This window comes from Bos indicus, chromosome 24 (assembly GCF_029378745.1).
Source record: "Bos indicus isolate NIAB-ARS_2022 breed Sahiwal x Tharparkar chromosome 24, NIAB-ARS_B.indTharparkar_mat_pri_1.0, whole genome shotgun sequence".
NCBI classification, from domain to species: domain Eukaryota; kingdom Metazoa; phylum Chordata; class Mammalia; order Artiodactyla; family Bovidae; genus Bos; species Bos indicus.
Genome location: NC_091783.1, coordinates 32,781,299 through 32,808,073, shown reverse-complemented (window position 1 = coordinate 32,808,073; position 26,775 = coordinate 32,781,299). Strand labels below are relative to the sequence as shown.

Below are 26,775 nucleotides of genomic sequence, written 5' to 3'. Positions count from 1 at the left end.
AGACTGGATGGTGGGGGATGGTTTTGGGACGATTCAAGTGCATTACATTTATCGTGCAGTTTATTTCTATTATTATTATTAAACTGGGATATAGAATGAAATAATTATACAACTCACCATAATGCAGAATCAGTGGGAGATCTGAGCTTGTTTACCTGCAACTAGACTGAGAGTGATGGGAGACAGTGACACCCAGAGTGCACTGCTTATGTTTGATCTACTGCGTGAACTTTTTGATTGCTGTACTGCAGAAAACCTTGCTTCACAAACAGAGAATCTTGGAAATGGAAGCAGGCTTTTCAGTGCTTTTGCAGCAATCTTAGGATATTCTACCTTGACTGTAACTCAGAATGCATGGAGATCTGAAATTGTCTCAAACGTATCTTTAAGGCCACCATCATTTGCGATCTCAAGCGGTCATGCAAGCAATGGGGAGCGGATGTAAATACAAATGAACCTTCACTCACTAGCCCATTGCTCACCTCCTGGTGTGTGGTCTGGTTCCTAACAGGCCACAGACCAATACTGGTATGTAACCAGGTGACTGGGGACCTCTGATCTTGAGGGTAAATGCAGAAAAGAAAAGAATGACTGCACTCTAAGACACTCTACTACCAGAAGTGAGAAGGATGCAAGAACATCAGCAAAAGAAACTGAGAAATAAAATCAAATGAGAGTGGTATTCTGGAAACCAAGTAAAGAAAGCATTCCACGAAGGAAGGGAGCATCAGCAACTTGAAGTGCTAGTAAAAGGCCGACAAAGATGCAAACTGAGACAGGACCATGCAACTAGGCAGCTGAGCACGCGACAGTGGTGACCTGGTCAAGAGCGGCTGCTGGGAAATCATGAGAACAAACATAAATAGAGGCTGTTCGAGAGAGAATACTAGAAGAGCAAAGTGATGCAGGTCAAAGGTATTTGTATAGGACACAGCATTTTTGAAAGATTAAGACAGCTGATGGGGACTAGGAGTAACTGATTACCTGGGAGAGATAAGGAGCTGCACTAATATCCTGATGAAGGTTGAAGTGCTAGGTTCGATCCCTGGTTGGGTAAGATTCTCTGGAGTAGGAAATGGCAACCCACTCCAGTATTCTTGCCTGGAGAAGTCCACGGGCAGAGAAGCCTGACAGGCTACAGGTCACAAACAGTCAGGCACAACTGAGCATGCACGCACACACAGAGGATAAATTACATTCACCAGTGTTTTACCTACAACATACACACATCATGAGTAAGCTGCTGGATAATTTTTAATGCTATAAGCACAAAGTGAGATTAAGAGCCCTTGGCACTACTTAAGATTGTCCACAGAATGTTGTACCATATTACATACAAAAGGTGTTTAATAACAGTCACAGTCTGTGGTACTCAATTTGCTGCACATCAGACCAACCAATGAACGTGTTCTGTCCTGGGCAACAGAGGAAATACACAAGTTCACATGATAAGATCTCTATCCTTGAGGGAAATGCAGGCTTGGGGAAAGACAAGAAAGAAATGCACAAAAAGTTATATAACGAGAAACAAGGCAAGAACAAGGCAGTATGGCTAATCATTCAATAAATAAATAAATAAGGACAAGAGAAAAAAGTGCTAGGAATACAGAAGTGAGTGAGCTCTTCAAGTCCTGGGCAGGTCCAGACCACAGTAAAGACTCACAGAAATGGCCCAGGCAGGAAATGTCCAGGTATTTCAGAACTAAACCACAGGACTTCCCTGGTGGTACAGTGGATAAGAACCTGCCTGCCAACGCAGTTAGACATGGGTTTGATCTGTGGTCCGGGAGGATCCCACACGCCACAGAGTGACTGAGCCCGTTCCCCATGTGCTGTAAGTACTAAAGCCCATGCACCCAGAGCCTGTGCTCTACAACGAGAGACACCACCGCAGTGAAGAGTAGCCCTGGCTAGCCACAACTAGAGAAAGACCACACACAGCAAGGAAGACCCAGAAGAGCTGGGAAAAAAAAAAAAAACGAAATAAGTAAAAATAAATAAATTAAAAAACACCTAAAATGCAGGAGAGGACAATGGGCTTAGGAACATAAAGAACAGAACACATGGTTATCAGCCTTCCTGCCAACACTCCTGATCACTTTGATCAAACCCTGCATCTTCTATGTGAAACTCTCAGCAGATGTCATTACTTTTCTCAGCTATTACCAGTTGTAGTTGTTGGATTAAACCTTATTTCACATGGGTCATAACTTCCTACGTTACTCTCCTCCAGACAAAATCAAAGTCATTATGTTACCACTTTCCACTCTTCAAGCTCTGATTTAAAAAGACATGAGCACCCACCCCTGCAACTGCTGAGACATGCTAAAGCTAGCTTTGATTTCATAACCTAACTTTCCACTGGTTTTGCCAATCTACACTATAGGATTTGGATGCATTATTCATGCGCAATTTGACCAAAATAGCATTAACAGTTTAAGTAAGAAAGCCTTTTTTGCACAACTGATCTCAACATGTTTCTAAAAAGGAAAGCGAACAGACAGTAAGAAAAACAATAAATTTTGAAGTTTTAAAACTCAAAAGGCAGAAATTTTTGTGCAACTGCTATCTCAGACCAGTACTAAAGAGCAAGAGCCATGAAGTTATTTAACTAGTTAAGAAACATTTCAAAAATAACGCCTTCACTAGCGATTCATAAGGTCAAGCACCTTAAATTTTCTCCCCCTTAGCTACTTTTTCATTCACCCCTCTCTCTAAGAGCCAGTCTCTTAGCTCCCACATGATGGTAAATTCCTGGAGAACAGATTTTACCTTTTAAATAACATCTCATCCCAGTTCACGCCCTCTGTCACCTACCCTTCCTGTTCCACACAGTATCCAAAGTGGAGCATGCAGGCCGCATGAAATTAGCAAGTGTTATGGATTCTTTTGTGCTCTTGATTGAAAACCAATATATTTTTAGGGAGGACAGAAATATCAATGACATTTGTTCAACAACCTGCACTTAATAAACGTTTAGAGAGCAATTTAGTCTATGCTAAGTACTTCAGAAATATAAATAGACAGGGTCTCTCCCATCAGATGGGCTCCCCAGGTGGTGCTAGTGGTAAAGAACCTGCCTGCCAATGCAGGAGACATTAGAGACTCGGGTTTGATCCCTAGGTTGGGAAGATTCCCTGGAGGAGGGCATGGCAACCCACTCCCGTATTCTTGCCTGGAGAATCCCATGGACAGAGGAGCCTGGCAGGCTATGGTCCACAGGGTTGCAAAGAGTCAGATATGACTGAAGCGACTGAGCACACAAGTACTAGCACTGAACAGCCAAAGGGCCCTGAAAGAAATGTAAAGGGAAGAAACACGAAAGATGAAACACTAACTGTGCCTGAGGGGGTGGGAAAAGCTACTCAGAAGAGGAGATATTGATCATTTAGAGACATTTGAGAGTTTTGGCAGGAGAAGGGAGTGAAATGGAAAGAGCAGAAAGATAGCAGGAACATGGAGAAGGAGCTGCTTCATTCTTCCCTAAAGTGGAACCTACTACATAGTATAATTTCTGTATTCTACTTGCAGAATAGAATTTTTCTACAGAACTACTCTCTAGTTTCTCATTAAATCCTTTAATACATATGAATGTTAGCCCTCTTCCCAGGAAGTGTTCACTTACAGGTAATAATATCAGAAATTTCACTCAACCATTTCATTCCTTATAGACAGACACACAATGAAGACAGGATGTGATGCTTCATTAGGTTTAACGCCTTCTCATCTGTTATAGAATGGAATTCAACCCAATTTGTGAGAAAGAATGTTTGCCGTATGGGATCTGCTGAAATTTTAAGTCACTGAGCATACTGGAAAAAAATTTAAATAATTAAAAGACCCACATGGGGTTGGAAAAAATACCCTGTAGGCTTATATCAAGGTTTGTCTCACCTACTGTATTACATTTTCACTGACCCTGCTTATCTGAAAAAATTTAAAGGGAAAACAGGAAGTCACATGGATTTAATTTTAAAGGAAGTAACAAGTTGTGACTGACTTTTAAAAAGCAAACTAAGCATTTACTGAAAATTATTTAGAAGTATTTTAAAAGTAGCAGCTTTAAAAACGCTTTTCTCATTTCTTTTAAACATTAAGGTAGGCTTGATTTAATCTATCATTCTGATTCAGAAATTACGTGAAATTCAGGTTTGTATACTTGTTCCTGTTTTCGTTTACCTCCCACCCAACAGCCTCTGTCACGGGTGCGTGGTGAGGATGGAAGATGCCCGGTGCGGCTGGAACGAACAAGGGACGGGCAGGGTGGGGGTCACGTCGGGAGCCTGGAAGGCCCGTTAGGGAGTCTGGATTTTATTCCAGGTGCAGTGAAGAGCCACTGAAGGATTCCCGGCAGGGGAACATGATGCCATGATAGTCTATAAAGCATCAGTGTGGGTGGTATGTACAGAGTGAAAGTCAAGAGGGCAAGGCGGGAAGCACAGCCATCATCAGTTAAGAGGCTGGACAAGAGCAGGTGCAGCGCAGGTGATGATGCTGCGAGTGACGGCGGGGAGCCCCTCAGGGTGCCAGGCACTGCTTACAGTACACACATGAGCTGTTTATTCCCTCCGATAATCCTATGACCCACTTGCAGATGAAGAAATGAAGCACAGGAAAGTGAAGTCATTTTCCAAAGACTACAGGAATTGGTAGAACCACCATTTATCAACAGTCTTCCAGCAGCAGCACCTACACCTTTAATGATCACCTTGCACTAACAGAACACAGATGGATTGAAGGTATGATGGAAGGGCATAATGGATGGGTCCTGGCCTGTGTTTCTTGGAGGGGGCATGTGAATGCCATGAATCTCCCAGATTTACAACTTTAGGGGATGAAAGAGGAACCATTTACTAAAATTAAGCAAATTCAAGGAGGAAAAGGACCTAGGAGGAAGACCAAGAATCCATCTTTTATTTATCCAGCTAACAACTGAGTGTATATACATATCTCACAAGAGGTCAGGGCTGGAGAAACAAATTCTGGAACTGTGGTAGTCAGAACAACTGTCCCTCCTAGTCTCTGGAACCTGTGGATGGGTCACCTTCCATTGTAAAAGGACTCTGCAGGTGTGACTGAGTTAAGGACCTTGACTTGGGGAGGTTGTCCTGGGTTATCTGGATGGGTCCGTTTTGATTGCTATGGTCTTTATAAAAGGAAGGGAGGAAGGTCAGAGAGATTGGAAGAAGTCAACTTGCTGGCTTTGAAGATGGGAGGATGGGGCCTCGTGCCAAGGAATGCAGGTGGTCTCTAGAAGCTGGAAATGCAAGGAGGCAGATTCTCTCTACAGCCTCTAGGGGAACACAGACCTGCCAACACCTTGATTACAGGACTTCTGACCTCCAGAGCTGAGAGAATAAATCTGCATTAAGCCACTACATTTATGCTAATTTCTTCTGACAGCAATGGGAAACTATTATAGGAATTCTAAGTTAGTATTTAAGATAATGTGATATTCAAAGAAACAGGTGAAGGAGATGAAGAGGTACAAACTTTCACATGTCTAGACTTAAGCTGACCATTTAAAAATGTGCAGAAATATCGAATCCCTATGTTGTGTAAGTAAGTGTTAGTCGCTCAGTCATGTCCAATTCTCTGCGACTCCAAAGATAGTAGCCTGCCAGGCTCCTCTGTCCGTGGGATTTCCCAGGTAAGAATTCTGGAGTGGGTTGCCGTTCCTTTCTCCAGGGGATCTTCCTAACCCACGGATCAAACCTGGGTCTCCCACATTGTGGGCATATTCTTTACTGTCAGACCCACCAGGGAAGCCCAAATAGCAGGGAAGGGCGTCCCTGGGTGGGCAACAGGAACTAACACAGTGGTATGGGTCAATCATACTTCAAGAGCAAATAAGCTCATAAACCCACAGAAAAAGTTCAGATTTTTGGTTACTGGAGGTGCAGAGAAAGGGAAGGGAAAATAGATGAAAGGAGGTTCAAGAGGTACAAACTTCTGGTTATAAGATAACTAAGTACTAAGGATGTGACATAGATCAGGATAAATAAAATGAACACCGCTGTATGTTATACATGAAGTTAAGAGTAAATCCTTAGAAGTCTCATCACAAGGAAAAAACTTTTTTTCTCTCTCTTTAATTTTGTACCTTATGAGATGATGGATGTTCCCCTAAACTTGTGATAAACATTTCATGATTTAAGCCCCATCATTATGCTGTACACCTTAAACTGACAGGGCTGTAGGTCAATTATTTCAATAAAACTTGAAGAAAAAAATAGAGGGGGGGAAGAAAAAAGAAACTGTAGGTGAAAAAATAACTAAACCAAAGTTCTGGAGGAGACACGAGGAGATGGGTACCAGAATGAATCAGGAGGAAATAGCCTTAATTAAAAGGGAACACTTCTTTTGTAACAGAAGAGAAAGAGGAAGTGGGAATGAAGGTTAATGTGTAGATTACAGTGAGAAGATGAAGTCATTCTCAAATGACGGCTTTTATGACCTCCGTGAATTACGTGGCTGGGTCACCAGCAGGGCAAGACTTCCAACCCTGGGTAGCCGACTCGTAATTCTAATAGAGTTCTACATTGTACCAAGGGATTCCCAAGATTTGCGGCAGGAAGTAGGAGTGGCCCAAGAAAGGCTACTACGTTCAGGCAAATGTAGTAAAAACTCAGGTGGGTCACTCAGGGCAACAGTCACTCAGGGCAACAGTCCCTCTCCCTCATCTCCTCCAGCCACGTGGAGCGCGCTGACTCAGCGGGGCACTGACTCCGCGCCGGGATCCTTCTCAACACAGCAACCCAGCAAGAGGCAGGTACTGCAAACAGACCTGAACTGGCACTTGAGAGGAAATTCATTTTCCAATCCTGACCGAGAGACTGTAGTTCTTTTTATCTCCTTCTCCCCGAGGAGACGACTATGGAAATAAATGTTAAAATACACCCGAGAAGCAGAAAGATGAAAGAAGCCCCTAAGTGTCTATCAAGCAGAGAATGACAGAAAATTCTGCTCAACCGTATCACTGACTTTCATGGAACCTCTAACAAGAATGAGCTAGAGTTGTAGTGCTGGTGGGAAATATACTGATGTATATTTCCAAGATACATTGTGACATGAAAAGCAGACCCAGGACAATTACACAGCTACTTCCACTCATGATTTAAAAAAAAAAAAACAGCATAGATACACAGGCACATATACATGGGATTGCTTTAAAAAGGTCTGCAAGAGAATGTATCAAGCTGTTAACAAGAACCCCTGAGAAGTGTGCAATCAGGATGAGGGATGAAGGGAAAATTTCACTGGAGACTATAAGTACTTCTCTCTTAAACTGTTTATAACAAGTTTTTTCTTAAAAACTAAATTTTTTTTAAAGACATCAATGACGAATGCAACAAACAACAAGGTTTACTGTATAGCAGAAGGAACTACAGTCAATATCTTGTGATAACCCATAGGAAAATAATTTCAAAAATAATATATGTATATATGTATAACTGAATCACTTAACTGTGCAACTGAAACATTGTAAGTCAACTATATTTCAATAAAATATATATATATTAAAAAAAAGATTATCAATGATGAGCAGATGAAGCATCTAGGTTCTTTTACATTCACATCTCTTTCTGGATGTCCGAACAGAAGGACAGGGAATAACGGGACAGGATGTGGCAGAGGACAGACGGGAAGACATGTCAGCAGCCTTAGTGACCTCTCCCCCTTCCCCCAATCAGGCTAAAAGCCTCCTTTAACCCCGCCACTCATTCCACTGCTTTCAAATCTGATTTCTACTTTCTCTTCCCAATTTGAATCACTATTTTCACAAATACCCCCATCTAATAGCCATCATCATAGTCATTACAATCCTTTCTCTAATATTCTCCAATCTGGTTGTTAGAATTAGCTTTCCCCCATCTTTTGATCATGTCACACTTCTAAAATTAATGTTCCCGTGTGCTCTGCTGATCTTCTGTAATGCACCTCTTCTCTATTAAGTCCGCCAACATCATTTTCCTTGTCCTATATCATCACAGCACTTTAACTTCCCTAACCAAACTTTCTGTAGTTCCCACTTCTGTGACCTCTCACTGTGCTTCCTTTAGTTTCCTATTACAAATGTGACCCTTTAACTCCAAACCCACTGAGATCTCCTGCTTCCACCATCAAGTTCTGTGAGACCCAGAAATTGTACATGTTCATCTACTACATAAGCACTTAATTTCCTAACATAAAAGAATTGTTCTCAGTCTCAATCATCTCCAGCCATCCCCTCCATGATTCCTTCCATGAGTCCGCCCACATCCACCTCAAATTCTAAAGGAAATTCATAAAAAGTCAAAACTACTCAGCAGTACCTCTTCTTGAAAGTCATTCTCACCCCTCCACATACATCGCTCATTTTTTGAATATCTGGTACCTGTCAGGCACTACTGAACATACGAATTCATTTAATCCCGACTCAACCCACTGCAATGGAAACTGTAATTATCCCCATTTTAAACATGTAAAACCTGAGGTCCAGAGAGGTCATGGGACTTGCCCAAGGTCACACCAGTGTCAGAAGCAGGATTTCAATTCAGAGGATCTGGCTCTGAAGCCCCTGCCCGCTGCCAGTGTGCTGCACTGCTCTGAGGCCAAGTGAGGTTCTTCCTTTTCTCTGTTCCGGGTACACCGTGGCCTCACCTCTCCCTTTGGCACACAGCATACCATATTGTAACCAATTCTTCTTATCTGTGTCCTTTACTCTTAGACCTCTCTGAGATATAAACTATCCACCTCTCTGTCCTTTAACAGGTAATAAGCACCTTGTACCAGGAGGTATTTAACAGAATAAAACAATAAACCAGATTCGCAGCCCTCTGGCCCTAGCAGAGCACAGGCTGTCAAAAAGGCAGACTCAGTGATGACTTCTGTTTCAAACTTTCGGGCTCCTGCCTTAAAAACATCACACAAAAAGTAGGTCATTGGGGAGCTGTAGCAGTACATTTCCATCTGTTTACTCCAGGGAACTCAAAGTGCCATCTACCCTAAGACGACATTTAGGTGGTCAACTGTGAATTACCAAAGCCCCAGATGGCGGGGTTCTAGAATTACCTGACAGTGCATCATAGAACTCGTCCTCACTAAAGATGCTCAGAGGCGGGGAACCTTTAACCAGAGACTGCTCTAATTCGTGGTGTTCAGTGGCTAGAGTCGCCAGCGCTTCTGATAAAATTTTGTTTTTTTCTTGTTCCTGTTCCAATTTAAAATTCCTCACCTAGAAGAAAACAGATAATACAAAAAAGACTTCAGAGTGACAGGAGAGACAGACTTACTCAAAAGGATGTGAAAATAACTCGCTTTTAGACCCAGTTCAATTGCAACATCAGGAATGAAGACGGTGGTGCTACATATGCACGCTTGAATGAGCAAAATTACTAAGCTAATTTTGTTCTTCCCATGGGGACTTTTTTCAAAACACCTCCAGCCAATGCAAATAGATTAAGAAAAAGCAAACAAATTCAGCCCAAATGATCAGGACCCTAGTAGAAAGACATCAGTCAATTTGAAAATCATATAAAAAAATTATTTTAAATAGAGAGTATTTCATTCAACATTAATCAAATTAAGCCAGCTTTTGAACAAAATAAAGAATTAAAACTGTTGTAAATATTAAAATGTGAACCACATCAAAGATTAAGACATAATCCTCCGGTTTACTCTCAAAAGAGTTGGTATATCAAATAAAGAGAAACAAGAGGCTAGGTAATGATGTTTTAATTACCATTTTCCAATCCAGATTTTGATTCTGGTTCCATATTTTACCTTGAGTTTAGTGAACAAATATAAATAAATAAAAGATTATAGAGAAGGCAAAGTCATACTCCTTTGATGATATAATCTGTTCTTCCTATCTAATTCAAGAGCTTCTGAATTTGAAGTTAATTAAAGCCTTCTAAAGTTTAAGTAGTCTAATTTTCATATAAAATAGCAGGTACCAGATTCGGTATGAACAGTTTCATCCACTCTTGTATGAAAACTCTGAAAATCACAGCTACTCCATCAACTCCCTCAACTTCTAGGGGCCACGTGGGTCTTTAGTTGGAAGAGCTGGGATCCACCTAATCTCAGATTTATCTTATGCCTGTTTCTTCACCTATAAAATCAGGATTCTACTGCCAGGGAAGAGTCTCATCGGTGGCTTCAACTCAGTGGTCTTCAAAAAAAAAAAAGAAAAAAATTCAACAGCACAGCCTATTTCTCAAATCTCAATGCATGAAATCCAATGTTTCAGGAAGCAGCAGTGCATAGGACGCTGGGTCCGGATGGGGAGCCTCTTGGACTTTCCCCTCCAGGCCCAAAGCCAGGGACTGTTCCAACAGTTCGAGGAGCATGAGATGGGGTGACCTCTGAACCCCTCTCCAGTCAAAACGCCTGCCCCTGTGTCTTCACCCTGGTGACCTCTCCCCAGGGCTCCCAGCTGCGATCTGCTGAACTCCACTCCCACTTCCTGGCCTTTCTCTCAGTCTCCTTCTGTGGTGCCCAAGGACACAGCATCTTCCTCCACATTCTGACTCCACAGTCACACGTACAGGGACAATGCGCCAAGAATCCCGGATGTGACTTACAACATAGCCCTACCATAAAATGCTAAGTGTGTAATAAAAACAGCATTAAACCCTCATTATTTTGGGAACAGCTCCAGTCCTCGGGTACCTTAGTATTTATTATCATGATAGGAACGTGCTTATTATTAGAATTACAATAATGAAATATAAACAGCAATAAGTGGTAAGCAATAATGTGCAGAGAAGACCCAGAAAACAGGAAAAAATTAAATAGGTATATAATTATAATTTTTAAGAAACTGAAAAATACATGCAAATGTTCCTAGAATCTAAAATTTTATATCCAAGGAGGAAATACTCTTGGTATAGCTGAAATCAACCTTAAAAAAAAAAAAAGCTGTTTTTCCTCCACTTAACCAGTCAGACAATTCATTTATCTATAAACAAGGACTACAGAATTCATCATAATATCCAAAATGAACACTTCTTTAGATGGAAAAACATCAGCACTGCTGTAGAATCCAAAATACGCCAATGCAGATTCAAACTCTTTCACCCCATCCACTCCTCTTTCATTAAGCTTAGGTTTGTTTTTTTTTTTTTAGCTGCTCAAGTATCAAAATGCAAATGCGCTGTTGACACTGTACTGTTCTATATAGTGTTTTAAAAAGTGTTAGTCACTCAGTCGTGCCTGACTCTGCGACCCCATGACTGCAGCCCACCAGGCTCCTCTGTCCATGAGATTTTCCAGGCAAGAATACTGGAGTGGGTTGCCATTTCCTTCTCCAGCTGTTCTACATAAGAATCAACTAAGTTACCTCTTTTGGGTAAAAAATATGTAAATTCTAGTTTATTAATTTTATTGTTAGTCTTTTATGGTGCCTACTTTATAAGTTAAACTTAATCACAGGTATATGATTATGTATGTAATCATATGTATAGGAAAAAACAGTACATATACATATTGTTCAGTAAATCCAGTTTCAGGCATCCACTGGGGGTCTTGGATAAAGGATAAACCCTTGCCCAAGGATAAAGGGGGTAACTACTACAGTTACTGAAAAAAAATTGGTTTCACTGCTATAAAACATATATGTTAAGTTTAAATACCTAAACTCAATCCCTAGATTTCAGAAAAGGGGCAAAATAAATGATTGAGGCTCCAAAATATCAAGTTCTCCCAACAAGATTGTACTCGAAATCCTGATCTTTTTATCCATGAAAAGTAAGCATCCCTGTATCCTGCTGCCTCAACATCTGTTCTCAGAGAAGGAGGGAAAGGGGGTGCAAACAAAAGCAGGAGCAGAGGCTCTGATGACAGACTGGACCTCACCTTGCTGTTATCTGTCAGCTGATCTGAGGACACGTGTATTAGTTTCAAGTCTAACGGGGTCTGCGATACTGAAGGCGTGTTACTCTCAAACTTCCTGCTGAATGGCAACACCTCCCCATCCGGAAAAGTGATGCAGCTGAGAGAGCAAGTGTGCGTAGCATAGAAACTGTGCTAGTGAAGAGCTGCAAAGAAGCACCTAAGCACATACTTCCCTGGCATGGATGCTTTTTGGTCCATCAGATCAATCAGCTGGAACAGTCAGCTGGAACAACTCAATTCTAAGCCAGCTGTCGTCTCAGTATTTCAGAAACACTGCAGGGATAGTGTAAACTACTCATCAAGCTATGCAGAGCGTAACTTCATAAAAACCTCATCTTACTTTCCAAGTCTGTCTCCAAACTCTCATTTGCTAGTTTAGCAACTGTGGTGTGAGAGAAACAGTACCCGCATGCAGTCCTCTCTGCAGTGCTAAGTGCTGCTCTTCACCTTCATGTGTATCAGTACTCGCACACGGATGACTCAAAGGACAACTACCCTATTACTGTTCAAACAACAGATAACTTCACAAAATTAGTAAAACCCAACATGTGCTTATAATTAGACCATTTCCAGCATACGGACATTTTCTTTTTCAAATTTCACATAAAATTCACGCCCTCAGCCACTTTGCCACAACAGAAATCAACATAAAACCAAGTAAACATAAATGTCAAACTTTTTATTAGAAACATTTAAGGACTGAATCATCACATTTAATAGTTACACATTATTATTAACTATTAGTAGACACATCGCTCTGCGTCTATAGCTCCTTCAGACTAATGCACGTTCAAGCCTTTCCAATAATCTCCAGAATCACTTTAACACAATCCCCCTTTCATCTTACTCAATTTCATGCTGGCAGAAGAAATTCACAATGAATACTTGCAAAGTGTTCTTCACTCCATCAGTGAATGGATGCCAACAAAAGAATTCAGAGTTTTAAAAAGCCTGGTGCTGGCCAGTGAATGTACGTTTTATCAACTTTCTCCTTCTATGGCTTCCCTGGTAGCTTGGACAGTAAAGTGTCTGCCTACAATGCGGGAGACCTGGGTTCGATACCTGGGTCGGGAAGATCCCCTGGAGAAGGAAATGGCAACCCACTCCAGTATTCACACCTGGAAAATCCCATGGACCGAGGAGCCTGGTGGGCTACAGTCCATGGGGCTGCAAAGAGTCGGACACGATTGAGCGACTTCTCTTCTTCTTCTCCTTCTATAAAGCACCCTGCTATTTTATGTTCCCAAGAGGTTAAGTCAGGCAGAGGCAATGATTAAATCTGGCAAGACACACCACTAAGTGGGAGTAAATGATTAGTATTCAGAGAACACCATGTCCAATTATCCAATTACAGGATAGGTGACATACTGGCCCTGTTGATCAATCTAGTAAAGCTCTTTCAACCAGCTACACTCCAGTCAATTAACAGCATCAGTCAGTCAGTTCAGTCACTCAGTTGTGTCCAACTCTTTGCGACCCCATGAATCTCAGCACGCCAGGCCTCCCTGTCCATCATCAACTCCCAGAATTCACCCAAACCCATGTCCATCGAGTTGGTGATGCCATCCAACCATCTCATCCTCTGTCATCCCCTTCTCCTCCTGCCCTCAATCTTTCCCAGCATCAGGGTCTTTTCAAATGAGTCAGCTCTTCACATCAGGAGGCCAAAGTATTGGAGTTTCAGCTTCAGCATCAGTCCTTCCAATGAATACTCACGACTGCTTTCCTCTAGGATGGACTGGTTAGATCTCCTTGCAGTCCAAGGGACTCTCAAGAGTCTTCTCCAAAACCACAGTTCAAAAGCACCAATTCTTCGGCGCTCAGCCTTCTTCACAGTCCAACTCTCACATCCATACATGACCACTGGAAAAACCATAGCCTTGACTAGACAGACCTTTGTTGGCAAAGTAATGTCTCTGCTTTTCAATATGCTGTCTAGGTTGGTCGTAACTTTCCTTCCAAGGAGTAAGTGTCTTTAAGTTCATGGCTGCAATCACCATCTGCAGTGATTTTGGAGCCCAGAAAAATAAAGTCTGACACTGTTTCCACTGGTTCCCATTTGCCATGAAGTGATGGGACCAGATGCCATGATCTTAGTTTTCTGAATGTTGAGCTTTAAGCCAACTTTTTCACTCTCCACTTTCACTTTCATCAAGAGGCTCTTTAGTTCTTCACTTTCTGCCATAAGGGTGGTGTCATCTGCATATCTGAGGTTATTGATATTTCTCCTGGCAATCTTGATTCCAGCCTGTGCTTCCTCCAGCCCAGCATTTCTATGATGTACTCTGCATATAAGTTAAATAAACAGGGTGACAATATACAGCCTTGACGTACTCCCTTTCCTGTTTGGAAACAGTCTGTTGTTCCATGTCCAGTTCTAACTGTTGCTTCCTGACCTGTATACAGGTTTCTCAAGAGGCAGGTCAGGTGGTCTGGTATTCCCATCTCTTTCAGAATTTTCCACAGTTTATTGTGATCCACACAGTCAAAGGCTTTGCCATAGTCAAGAAAGCAGAAATAGATGTTTTTCTGGTACTCTCTTGCTTTTTCCATGATCCAGCGGATACTGGCAATTTGATCTCTGGTTCCTCTGCCTTTTCTAAAACCAGCTTGAACATCTGGAAGTTCACGGTTCACGTATTGCTGAAGCCTGGCTTGGAGAATTTTGAGCATTACTTCACTAGAATATGAGATGAGTGCAATTGTGCCGTAGTTTGAGCATTCTTTGGCATTGCCTTTCTTTGGGATTGGAATGAAAACTGACCTCTTCCAGTCCTGTGGCCACTGCTGAGTTTTCCAAATTTGCTGACATATTGAGTGCAGCACTTTCACAGCATCATCTTTCAGGATTTGAAATAGCTCAACTGGAATTCCATCACCTCCACTAGCTTTGTTTGTAGTGATGCTTCCTAAGGCCCATTTGACTTCACATCCTGGCTCTAGGTGAGTGATCACACCATCGTGATTAAGTGGGTCATGAAGATCTTTTTTGTACAGTTCTTCTGTGTATTCCTGCCACCTCTTCTTAATATCTTCTGCTTCTGTTAGGTTCCTACCATTTCTGTCCTTTATTGAGATCTTCTTTTTTCAGCATCAGCCTTTCTCATTTCTTATTACTGGACGTATGGCTATAACAGAACATACTGGCTTCAGACTGAAATACATCTTAAATCCAAAAACATCTAATTTTACCTCTTAGATAAAGAATTACATTAAGACTTATTTCTGTGGTTAGAGGACCAATGATATGCTGACTTTTCTCTGCTGTTGCCACATTGCTGTTGAAAAGTGGGTCTGGTCCTTTACAGCTGGGTAAGGGCTCTGCCGGCCTCCCTTGGAGGCTCAGTGGTAAAAAAAAAAAAAAAAAAATCCACCTGCCTATGCAGAAGACACAGACTCTATCTCTGCATCGGGAAGATCCCCTCGAGTAGGAAATGGCAACTCACTCCAATATTCTTGCCTGGGAAATCCCATGGACAGAGGAGCCTGGTGGGCTACAGTCCATGAGGTCACAAGTCGGACAAGACTTAACTGAACAACAACAACAAAGGCTCTTCTGCTTGTAGAAGATGATAGCGTTACTGGAGGTGGGAGGCACAGCGCTCTCATGTGAACGCAAGCAGAGGTTATCTAGGTTCACAGCTAGGCTGAATCATGCTCTCAGTTCAGGAAAAATAAGATTTGATCTCATGTCCCAGGCATGATCAAGTATGGAAACACATCTTCAAGACTGGATGGTAGGCACACACTTTGATTTATAGATTTACAAAGTGCCCTTGCACACATTAGGGTTTTCATTGACTCTCACGCCCTGCTTCTACGCCATCTCACCAATGCCTCTCCAACTGCACAAATTTTCTTGTTTCTCAAGCCTTTTCCCCCTCTTCCCCTGCCCGCCCCAGTTTTCCTCTTACTAAGAAAGACATTTAAAAATAAAGACGCCTCAGAAGCCAAGCAGATTTGTCTGATGGGAGGAGATTCAGATGAGGGAGTATATGGAAGGAAGGTGTGTGTGGGGAGGGGGACTGCACAGAGCCTGCTGTGCTGTGCTTAGTTGCTCAGTCGTGTCTGACTCTCTGCGACCCCATGGACTGTAGCCCACCAGGCTCCTCTGTCCAGGGGTATTCTCCAGGCAAGAACACTGGAGTGGGTAGCCTATCCCTTCTCCAGGGGAACTTCCCAACCCAGGGATCGAACCCAGGTCTCCGCATTGCAGGTGGATTCTTTACCATCTGAGCCACCAGGGAAGCCCAAGAACACTGGAGTGGGTAGCCTATTCCTTCTCCAGTGGATCTTCCTGCCCCAGGAATCGAACCGGGGTCTCCTGCATTGCAGGAGGATTCTTTATCAGCTGAGCTACCCAGGAAGACCACAGACCTTACAGATTAATATAAGAACTCTGGCTTTGACTCTGACTGACAAGAGCAGCCATTGGACAGCTTTGAGCAGAGGAGTAATGTTATTTGATTTACACCTTAACACAATCTCTTTGACTGATAAAAGCTGAATAAGAGACCTGGAGGGGAGGGCAAATTAGAATTAAAAAGATCTCTAAGAGGCTACTGGGACAATCCCAGTAAGAGATGGATAATAGCAATGGAGGTGATGAATAGTAGTCAGATTCTGCATATATTCTGAAGGCAGGCCTACAGGATGCGAGAAGAGTCAAGGATGACTCCATAGTTAAAGACAGAGTCATCGTGACCCAATGCAGGAAGACTACAGGAAGGACTTGGAACAAGCAGGAACTCATACATGGTAAGTGGGAGGTATCATCAGGCGTTCAAGTGCAGATGTCATGTAGATAAGTGAAAGAAAGAAAGAAATCACTCAGTCGTGTCCAACTCTTTGCCGCCCCATGGACTGTAGCCCACCAGGCTCCTCCATCCATGGAATTTTCCAGGTAAGAGTACTGGAGTGGGTTGCCATTTCCTTCTCCAGGGGATCTTCCTGACCCAGGGATCGAACCTAGGTCTCCTGCATTGCAGGCAGACGCTTTACCGACTGAGCCACCAGGGAAGCAGGTCTTCAGGGACAAATTCCAGGCTGGAGATACAATCTGAGAGTCCTTCGCAAATAGATTATGTTTTAAGCTGTAAAACTAGATAGAATCACTAAGGGAGAAAGTGAGACAGGCAAAGGAAGAAATCTAAGGACTGATTTCCCTCTGATAGGAGAGACAAGAAAGAACCAGCAAAGGAAACACACACAAAAAGGTGGAAGGTGGGGGGTTGACTGAAGAAAACTCAGGAGTGTGTGCTAATTCTAGAAGCCTAAACAAAGTACTAGAAGGGGGTACAAGTGATTATGTTGAACACTGATGACAGATCAAATAACATGAGGACTAAGAAAAGCCCTCTGGATTTGATGATGAGGAAGTCAATGGTGACCTTGACAAGGACAGGTTTAGCAGAACAGTGAGAGAATGCTGAAGACAAAGGCTTCACAGGAGTCAGAAGAAATGAGAGGAGACTTGGAAAAGGCAAGTATGGCCCATTCTTTCTGCTAGAAAGGAAAGGAGAGAACTGGGGCAATTGCTGAAAGGGGGTGAGGGTCAATAAGGCTTTATTATGAAATATATGCCAGCGTGTTTCTACATCTATGGGGAAGAGTCAACAAAAGGGAAATTAATGATATAGGAGTCAAAGGAGAGAACTGCTAGAATAATGTTTCTGAGTTTGCAAAAAAGGATGGGATCTAATCCATATGAGTACAATTGGCCTTCGCTAAGACAAGACATCTCACCCTTAGCTGGAGGAGAAAAAAGCAGCATGTATGTGTCCAGACGCAGGTTTCCCCAGTGGCTCAGCAGCAAAGAATCCACCTGCAATGCAGGAGATGCGGGTTTGACCCCTGGGTCGGGAAGATCCCTTGGAGGAGGAAATGGCAACCCACTCCAGTATTCTGGCCTGGGAAATCCCACAGAGGAGCCTGGTGGGCTATGGTCCATGAGGTCGTAAAAGAGCTGGACACAGCTAAGAGACTAAACAACATGTGTCCAGAGGCAGACAGGTAGGTATGTGTACCCGAGTGTTCTTTCAGTGGCTCCTTTTGCCTTGGTGCACGTAAGAACTAGAGAGAACAGGAAACAAAGAGGTCTTCAACCAGTAGGTCCCAGCATGTGCCTTACACACAGCACTGAAAAGTACACCCTGAGATTTCAAAGGAGATCAGATCCAAGGCCCTCCAAAGCCTCATTCACACTAATCTGGTCAACCCAACACAAAGCAGCTGTTCCTGCATTTTCCCTTTGCTTATAGGAGACCATGGCTTGCTCCTGGCACTGTTACATACTCCATTCTTACTGGCACTACCATGTTCCTCAATCTGGCTCCAGCCAACAGGAAAGGAAACCCTGCTGGGAATTGCCTCTATACTTCTCTGCCCTTCAGCTCTGTCTTGGGAATGAAGGAGAGGGTGTTATCTGCTTGTTGACTTACTGATACAGCTCTAAGTAAAATGACTGCAGTGGAGCTTGGTAATTGCTAATCATCTGTTAAATCCATTACTCTCAAATGTATCTTCAGACATTTTAAATCAAGGAGGAATTGTGCAATAACTGTGTAGTCCTACATGTAGGACAGAGCCCAGTAAATAGTCACTCAAGCAATGTAGTACATAGATGAGTTTTAAAAGCAAGGGCTTAAGATACTTGAATCAATATAAACCCAGAATATTTGATAGTTATTTTTGTCAGATTGATTTTAAAAATAACCTCTCATAAAAATAAAACCAATGGGAGAATAATGCTACAGACAAATGACAATATGTCTAAGTTGAGGTTTTTACAGGTTTTTTTTAAAAAAAAAGAAGCAAAAAAGAAAAATGTCTTCTGAAACAAAAGTACCATTCACTGCATGGTATGCCACCAACAGCACATTCAATACACATGAACTTCACTCCCTTGGTCAATAGTTCTGGCATTTAAAATAACTCGGTACAAGTAAGATCTCATAGTAATTTTCTCTTTCAATTGCAAAGCTGAGTCAGTTGAAACTGTAACAGTCACATAAGGAACTACAATAACCAGTACTTTCCATAACTAAGAACATTTTACATTCCAGAAGTTAGCACTTATAGAATTACATTCCTAAAAGCACCACATCAATATATAATCTCCAAATTATTCTAGATTATAGTGTATTAAAAATTTCAGAAGGTTTTTATCTATCATGTAAATTACAGAACAGGATGTTAAACTGCCATGTAATGGCATGTATTAAATGCACTGCAAACAAATTCAGTGTAATATCAAAAATCATTGTTGGCTATATGAAAATGGTAAAATTCCAAATCAACCTACTCAATACAAGTTCTGGAATTTTAAAAGGCCTATTCTTTTAACCATGTCTCTTAAATTCTCCATTAAATACCTGTTCATAACTATATTCCCTAAGTGCCCAGAATGGGTTGCCTATGACATGCTCAACAGTTAACTGCTGAAATAGCATTTTAAAATGAAGAAAATTCAGGAGTGCAGTACCAGGAGAAATAGATGGGGACTGACCAAATGCAAAATGACTTTTATCATAAAATCTCTTTAACCAGTATTAAGAAGTATTATTTTTCACAGTTTATTCCAGAACCAGTCATTCAAGTGAGCAAAAATGTCTCTTAAAATCTGTGTATTCTTAACTTCAGTATAAGAGTTCACCTAGCCAAAAAAAGAAAAAAAAGGACTTCATAAGCATTTGTGTAAACAATGGTTCTGCTTACACAGGGCTGTTACTGTGTCAACAACTGATAAAGTACACGCAGAGCATTTTAGTTTTTAAAAGGCACTTTTACACACTGTTAGAGTTCATTAAATCTTCCTAACAACAGTATGAGGAATGCATATATATTTAAACTGAAGATCATAAAGTTTAAGTAACTTGCCAAAGGTTAGCAAAAGAATAAAAAACTGAAACCAAGATCTTTTAACTTGGAACCCTGTAAGCTTTCCAACCCATGGCATTGCCAATAACCAAAACACCCAGTAACACTGTTGACAGCAATTCACAATCAACAGTCTTAGAAGCAGTTGTTCAGTCGCTCAGTCATGTCCAATTCTTTGCAACCCCATGGACTGCAGCACACCAGGCTTCCCTGTCCTTCACTGTCTCCCAGAGTTTGCTCAAACTCATGTCCACTAAGTCGGTGGTGCCATCCAACCATCTCATCCTCTGCTGCCCTCTTCTTTTGCCCTCAATCTTTCCCAGCATCAAGGTCTTTTCCAATGAGTCAGCTCTTTGCATAAGGAGGCCAAAGTATTGGAGCTTCAGTATCAATCCTTCCAATGGATGTACAAGGGTTGACTACCTTTAGGATTGACTGGTTTGATCTCCTTGCAGTCCAAGGGACTCTTAAGAGTCTTCTAGAGTACCACAGTTTGAAAGCATCAATTCTTCAGTACTCAGTCTTCTTTACGGTCCAACTTTCACATCCATACATGACTGCCAGAGGGTCTCACATTTCTGGGTAGATGGGGTTACTACACTGATGGGCCAGACAGATGAGGGAGGGCAAGCAGAGCTGCCTGGACCACAGCAAAGCATTTGTTATAAAACCATCCCTTGGACTCCTGTCAGGAATGACATCACTATAAAATGGTGAGATTGTTACACAGACTAGGAACCTGACTGCAACCACACCCTCCAGGAGAAGAGTTTCTTTTTTTTAAAGATCTCTTCTGTTCCTAACCTGCTTAGAGCTAAGATTCTCCACTATGAAGAGTGTACCTAGAGCAGCTGTAGAGCTGGCTTGGTTTTTTATCAGAAGGCCCAGTTTCAGCTCCAACCTACTGCCTCAAGACTTAAAAAATGAACAAGGTCCATGTACTGTGATTTCTCCCAATATCTAGTGTCCTCTTCTTCCTTAGTAAGAAACCCACTTTGTTAACTGAACTCACTGCCCTGCATCTTCTTAAAAAATTTTTTATTTTATGTTGAAACATGGTTAATTAACAATATCAGTCAATCCTAAAGGAAATCAGCCCTGAATATTCATCGGAAGGGCTGTTGCTGAAGCTCCAATGCTTTGGCCACCTGCTGCAAAGAGCCAACTTGTTGGAAAAGACCCTGATGCTGGGAAAGACTGAGGGCAAAAGAAGGTGGCGGCAGAGGATGAGATGATTGGATGGCATCACCAACTCAGTGGACTTGAGTTTGAGCAAACTCCAGGAGATAGTGGAGGTCAGGAAAGCTTGGCATGCTGTAGTCCATGGGGTCACAAAGAATCAAACACGGCTTAGCGACTGAACAAAAATGAACACCATCTTAAACTCTATTGCTCAGTCTTTCTGGCAGCTGTGACCACATGACTAAGTTCTGGCCAAGATGGAAGTAATTTAAGGAATTCACCGGGTCTCCTTAAAGGGAAGGGCACAGTCCTATTTTCTGCTTGCTTATCTGCTTCCTTCCTCCTAACTAGAATTTGGTATTTGGAACAACCCCCAACACTTGAAACTGCCATGTAGTGTTTTTTCAAAAGCACCACTAAGTATTCTAAGGTGACTTCTGGATAAGAACTGCCAGTTTAGGGGCTTCGCTGGTAGTCCAGTGGTTAAGAACCTGCCTTGCAATGCAGGGGACATGGGTTCAATCCCTGGTCCAGGAAGATTCCATATTCATGAGGCAACTTTAAGTCTGCGAGCCACAACTACTGAGCCCACATGCTGCAACTACCGAAGCCCATGCACCTAGAGTCCGTGGTCCACAAGAGAAGCCACCGCAGTGAGAAGCCTGCACACCCCAACTAAAGAGTAGCCCCAACTCGAGGCAACCAGAGCAAGCCCGTGCACAGCAAGGAAGAACCAGTGCAGCCAAAAAATTAATTAATTTTCAAAGAAGAATTGCCAATTCAGGAGAATTCCAATTTAGTTAAAAAATATTTGCTGGGCATGTACTACTATATTTCAAGGTAGGGCTAGGGATACAAAGCAGAAGAAGAGATTGGTGAATCCTTGGATAATTTATAGTCCAGAAGGAGAAAAGACAGCCGCTTCACACTCCTACCCAGTACACCTATTTAAAATGCAAACTCAGCATTACTTTTAACCTTTTTAATGGCTCTTTATTTGCTTTCCCTTACAGTCTCCAAAGTGGAGTGTGTTTATCCATGAGACATACAAATATTAGAAAGTCTTTTATATTTACTTTTGTAAAAAATGTTAGAATGTATGTTACATATACAAATACGATATAGACAAGACTGACAACGGTGCCATCACATGCATCTCCATGGATCACCTGGTCAAGGGTCAAGTGCAGGATGCCCAGTAACTTCAGGGAAGAGGGGTGACCCCACTCAGAGGCTGACTGAAGCGGCTGCTTTCAGGGTATCGTGATGCACACTGCACTTCGTAAGAGCGTGGTTATAAGGACTTATGGACTGTATTATCTAGATTTATAGTTAATTCACAAAATACAACCATAGCATCAAGACCATGCCAAAAGAACTCCAGACTGAAGATGATACTGATGATGGTAACAAAAGGAGCAAAGAGAATAGAGCAAAGGCTTCTACTGCCAGCAGGAGCTCTTTGTCAGCTACCCTGATTAAAAAACAAAACAGAGCACATATAATCAGATGACAATAAGCCAGTTGTCCAGAAGACCATATAAAATATGGATGTATGTAGAGATATATATATACACACACACACACACACCCCTAGAAATCTGCATGTGTGCAGGTCACCCTCTATTCATGGGTTATTGGTGGCACCTGTGGTAAAAAACCTGCCTGCCAATGCAGGAGATGTTAGAGTCTCAGTTCAATCCCTGGGCTTCCCTGGTGGCTCAGTCGGTAAAGCGTCTGCCTGCAATGCAGGAGACCTAGGTTCGATCCCTGGTACAGGAAGATCCCCTGGAGAAGGAAATGGCAACCCACTCCAGTACTCTTGCCTGGAAAATTCCATGGATGGAGGAGCCTGGTGGGCTACAGTCCATGGGGCCGCAAATAGTCGGCCATGACTGAACGACTTCACTTTCTTTCTTTTGATCCCTGGGTCGGGAAAATGCCCTGAAGAAGGGAATGGTAACTTATCTCAGTATTTTTACCTGGGAAATCCCATGGACAGAGCCGCTTAGTGGGCTACAGTCTATAGGGTCACAAAGAGTCAGACGCGACTGAGCACATGTGCATGCATTATGTCTTGAGATACAAACTAATAAGCACATGAAGTCATGACATTTTTCTCACCATTTACAATCTGAGCATCCAGCAGCTGAAGATACCACTGAAGAAATCTGAGGAGGTTTACTTACAATCATAAGACATACAGAAATTTTAGCCTTTAAATTTCTTCACTAAATGTAATCAAATATTTAGCAGTCTTTTAATGGTTTTTAATAGAAAAAACAAAAAGCTACATCACTTAAGAAAACACTCTCAAAGTACAGAAAACAGCAGACAGAAGATAATGTGATGAAAAATTCAGATATATTCCTATGTCAGAAAATACTGCTGTAAGATAGAAAAAACTGCTGAAGATATTTAGAAAAACAATTTAGTGTTGGATATTTGCTCTATAGAAAATTACAGCTGCTTTGAACATGTCTTGGCTAAACCATGTTAGAGTAATGAACTACAAGAATTAGGTTTGTTTTTTTATTTAAATGAACCTCTAAGGGAAAAATGTATCAAAGAAGATATATTTTCAATAATAATTAAATAAAAATGTTTTATGGAAAAATTGTGTATATATACAAATGTATATAAATGTAATATCCTGATGAAGCAGTTATTTTGACCAAAGGTTTTTACACAACAACCCAATTTTAAAATGAGCAAAGAACTTGAACAGACTTTTCTCCAAACATATACAAGTAGCCAACAAGCAGAAGAGGCTCAATATCTTTAGCCATTAGAAGAATGCAAATCATAACAATGACGTATCATTTTACACCCACCAGGAAAGTAAGTGTTAGCAAAGATGTGGAAAAATAGAATCTCTGTGCCCTGCTGGTGGGAACGTAAGATGGTGCAGATACTGTGGAAAACACTGCAGTGGTTCCTTGAAAAAGCTAAACACAGAATTACCATATGACCCAGAAACTTCACTCTTAGGTATATACTTGAAAGAACTGAAATGTGTCCAAACGAATACTTGTGTCAAAATGTTCAAAGTAACACTATTCACAATAGCCCAAAGGTAAAAACAACTCAAATATCCATAAATGGAAGAAGGAATAAGATGTGTTACACCACCGTGAGTGAGAAAGTCCTGATACACGCTACAGTGCACACGATGCCCGAAAACAGCTAGAGAAGTAACACTAAAGGCCACACGTTAATGATTTCACTTCCAGGAACGGCCCCAAACTGGCAGATCCACATAGACAAACACAGATTAGTCATTTTCATGGGCTGGGAGCAGGACTGGGCATGGGGCTCTTTGCGACCCCTTGGACTGTAGCCCACCAGGCTCCTCCGTCCATGGGATTTTCCAGGCAAGAATACTGGAGTGGGTTGCCATTTCCTTCTCCAGGAGATCTTCCCGACCCAGGGATCAAACCCGGGTCTCCCGCATGGGAGGTAGACGCTTTACCGTGTGACTGCTTAATGGGTACAGGGTTTTTGTTTTTGTTTTAATTGGAGAATGATTACTTTACAATGTTGTGTTGGTTTCTGCCATACAGCAACATGAATCAGTCATAGGGATACATATGTCCCCTGCCTCTTGAACCTCCCTCCCACCCTTCTCCCCATCTCATCTCATCCCCAGGGTTCTATTTTGAAGTGATAAATATGTTTTGAGTGACAGTCAATGCAAAGAAATAGAGGAAAACAACAGAATGGGAAAGACTAGAGATCTCTTCAAGAAAATTAGAGATACCAAGGGAACATTTCATGCAAAGATGGGCTCGATAAAGGACAGAAATGGTATGGACCTAACAGAAGCAGAAGATATTAAGAAGAGATGGCAAGAATACACAGAAGAACTGTACAAAAAAGATCTTCACGACCCAGATAATCACGATGGTGTGATCACTGACCTAGAGCCAGACATCCTGGAATGTGAAGTCAAGTGGGCCTTAGAAAGCATCACTACGAACAAAGCTAGTGGAGGTGATGGAATTCCAGTTGAGCTATTTCAAATCCCAAAAGATGATGCTATGAAAGTGCTGCACTCAATATGCCAGCAAATTTGGAAAACTCAGCCGTGGCCACAGGACTGGAAAAGGTCAATTTTCGTTCCAATCCCAAAGAAAGGCAATGCCAAAGAATGCTCAAACTACCGCACAACTGCACTCATCTCACATGCTAGTAAAGTAATGCTCAAAATTCTCCAAGCCAGGCTTCAGCAATATGTGAACCGTGAACTTCCTGATGTTCAAGCTGGTTTTAGAAAAGGCAGAGGAACCAGAGATCAAATTGCCAATATCCACTGGATCATGGAAAAAGCAAGAGAGTTCCAGAAAAACATCTATTTCTGCTTTATTGACTATGCCAAAGCCTTTGACTGTGTGGATCACAAGAAACTGGAAAATTCTGAAAGAGATGGGAATACCAGACCACCTGACCTGCCTCTTGAGAAATCTGTATGCAGGTCAGGAAGCAACAGTTAGAACTGAACATGGAACAACAGACTGGTTCCAAATAGGAAAAGGAGTATGTCAAGGCTGTATATTGTCACCCTGTTTATTTAACTTATATGCAGAGTACATCATGAGAAATGCTGGACTGGAAGAAACACAAGCTGGAATCAAGATTGCCAGGAGAAATATCAATAACCTCAGATATGCAGATGACACCACCCTTATGGCAGAAAATAAAGAACTGAAAAGCCTCTTGATGAAGGTGAAAATGGAGAGTGAAAAAGTTGGCTTAAAGCTCAACATTCAGAAAACGTAGATCATGGCATCCGGTCCCATCACTTCATGGGAAATAGATGGGGAAACAGTGGAAACAGTGTCAGACTTTATTTTTCTGGGCTCCAAAATCACTACAGATGGTGACTGCAGCCATGAAATTAAAAGACGCTTACTCCTTGGAAGGAAAGTTACGACCAACCTAGACAGCATATTGAAAAGCAGAGACATTACTTTGCCAACAAAGGTCTGTCTAGTCAAGGCTATGGTTTTTCCTGTGGTCATGTATGGATGTGAGAGTTGGACTGTGAAGAAGGCTGAGTGCAGAAGAATTGATGCTTTTGAACTGTGGTGTTGGAGAAGACTCTGGAGAGTTGGACTGCAAGGAGATCCAACCAGTCCATTCTGAAGGAGATCAGCCCTGGGATTTCTTTAGAAGGAATGATGCTAAAGCTGAAACTCCAGTACTTTGGCCACCTCATGCGAAGAGTTGACTCATTGGAGGAGACTCTGATGCTGGGAGGGATTGGGGGCAAGAGGAGTAGGGGACGACAGAGGATGAGATGGCTGGATGGCATCACTGACTCGATGGACATGAGTCTGAGTGAACTCCGGGAGTTGATGATGGACAGGGAGGCCTGGTGTGCTGCGATTCATGGGGTCGCAAAGAGTCGGACACGACTGAGTGACTGATCTGATCTGATCTGATTCACCTAAGACATATGAAAGGCTATGTCCACACAAAGATGTGCAGGAGCCAACAACTGGACACAATTCAAATGTCCATCAAGAGGTGAATAAACTGTGGTACATCCATAAAATGGAGCACTACTCAGCACTAAAAAAGAATGAACTATTGCCCTGAGCAACAACACAGATGGATCTGCAAATAATTAAAGAAGTTGAACCTCTACCATGCCCACAAAGGTACGATTCCACATACGTAGAATTCTAGGAAATGCCTACTGAGCACTAATTAATCAGTGACAGAAAGCTAACCAATAGCTGCCTGTGGACAGGAAAGAGGGTGAGGTACTACTAAGGCAGGAATAAACTTTGGTGAGTAACAGAATTATTCCTAATTCTGAAAATGATGATG

General features: G+C 42.0%; 1 protein-coding gene and 2 non-coding genes across 14 annotated transcripts in view; 1 reads left to right on the top strand and 2 right to left on the bottom strand.

Annotated features, from left to right (window-relative positions):
- Window positions 1–26,775, bottom strand: part of OSBPL1A (oxysterol binding protein like 1A) — a 226,820-nt gene that overhangs the window by 80,849 nt on the left and 119,196 nt on the right. For 9 of the 12 annotated variants that reach the window (XM_070778804.1, XM_070778801.1, XM_070778802.1 and 6 more), the window contains one exon: window positions 9,055–9,217. The exons of the other annotated variants lie outside the window; for them this stretch is intronic. In XM_070778804.1, coding sequence (XP_070634905.1) covers window positions 9,055–9,217 — 163 coding nt within the window. The remainder of the gene's footprint in view (window positions 1–9,054; window positions 9,218–26,775) is intronic. 12 annotated transcript variants of the gene reach the window in all.
- TRNAC-GCA (transfer RNA cysteine (anticodon GCA)) lies at window positions 16,827–16,899 on the bottom strand. Its single transcript has one exon. It is a non-coding gene; the product is annotated as a tRNA-Cys (tRNA).
- On the top strand, window positions 22,651–22,723 carry TRNAC-GCA (transfer RNA cysteine (anticodon GCA)). Its single transcript has one exon. It is a non-coding gene; the product is annotated as a tRNA-Cys (tRNA).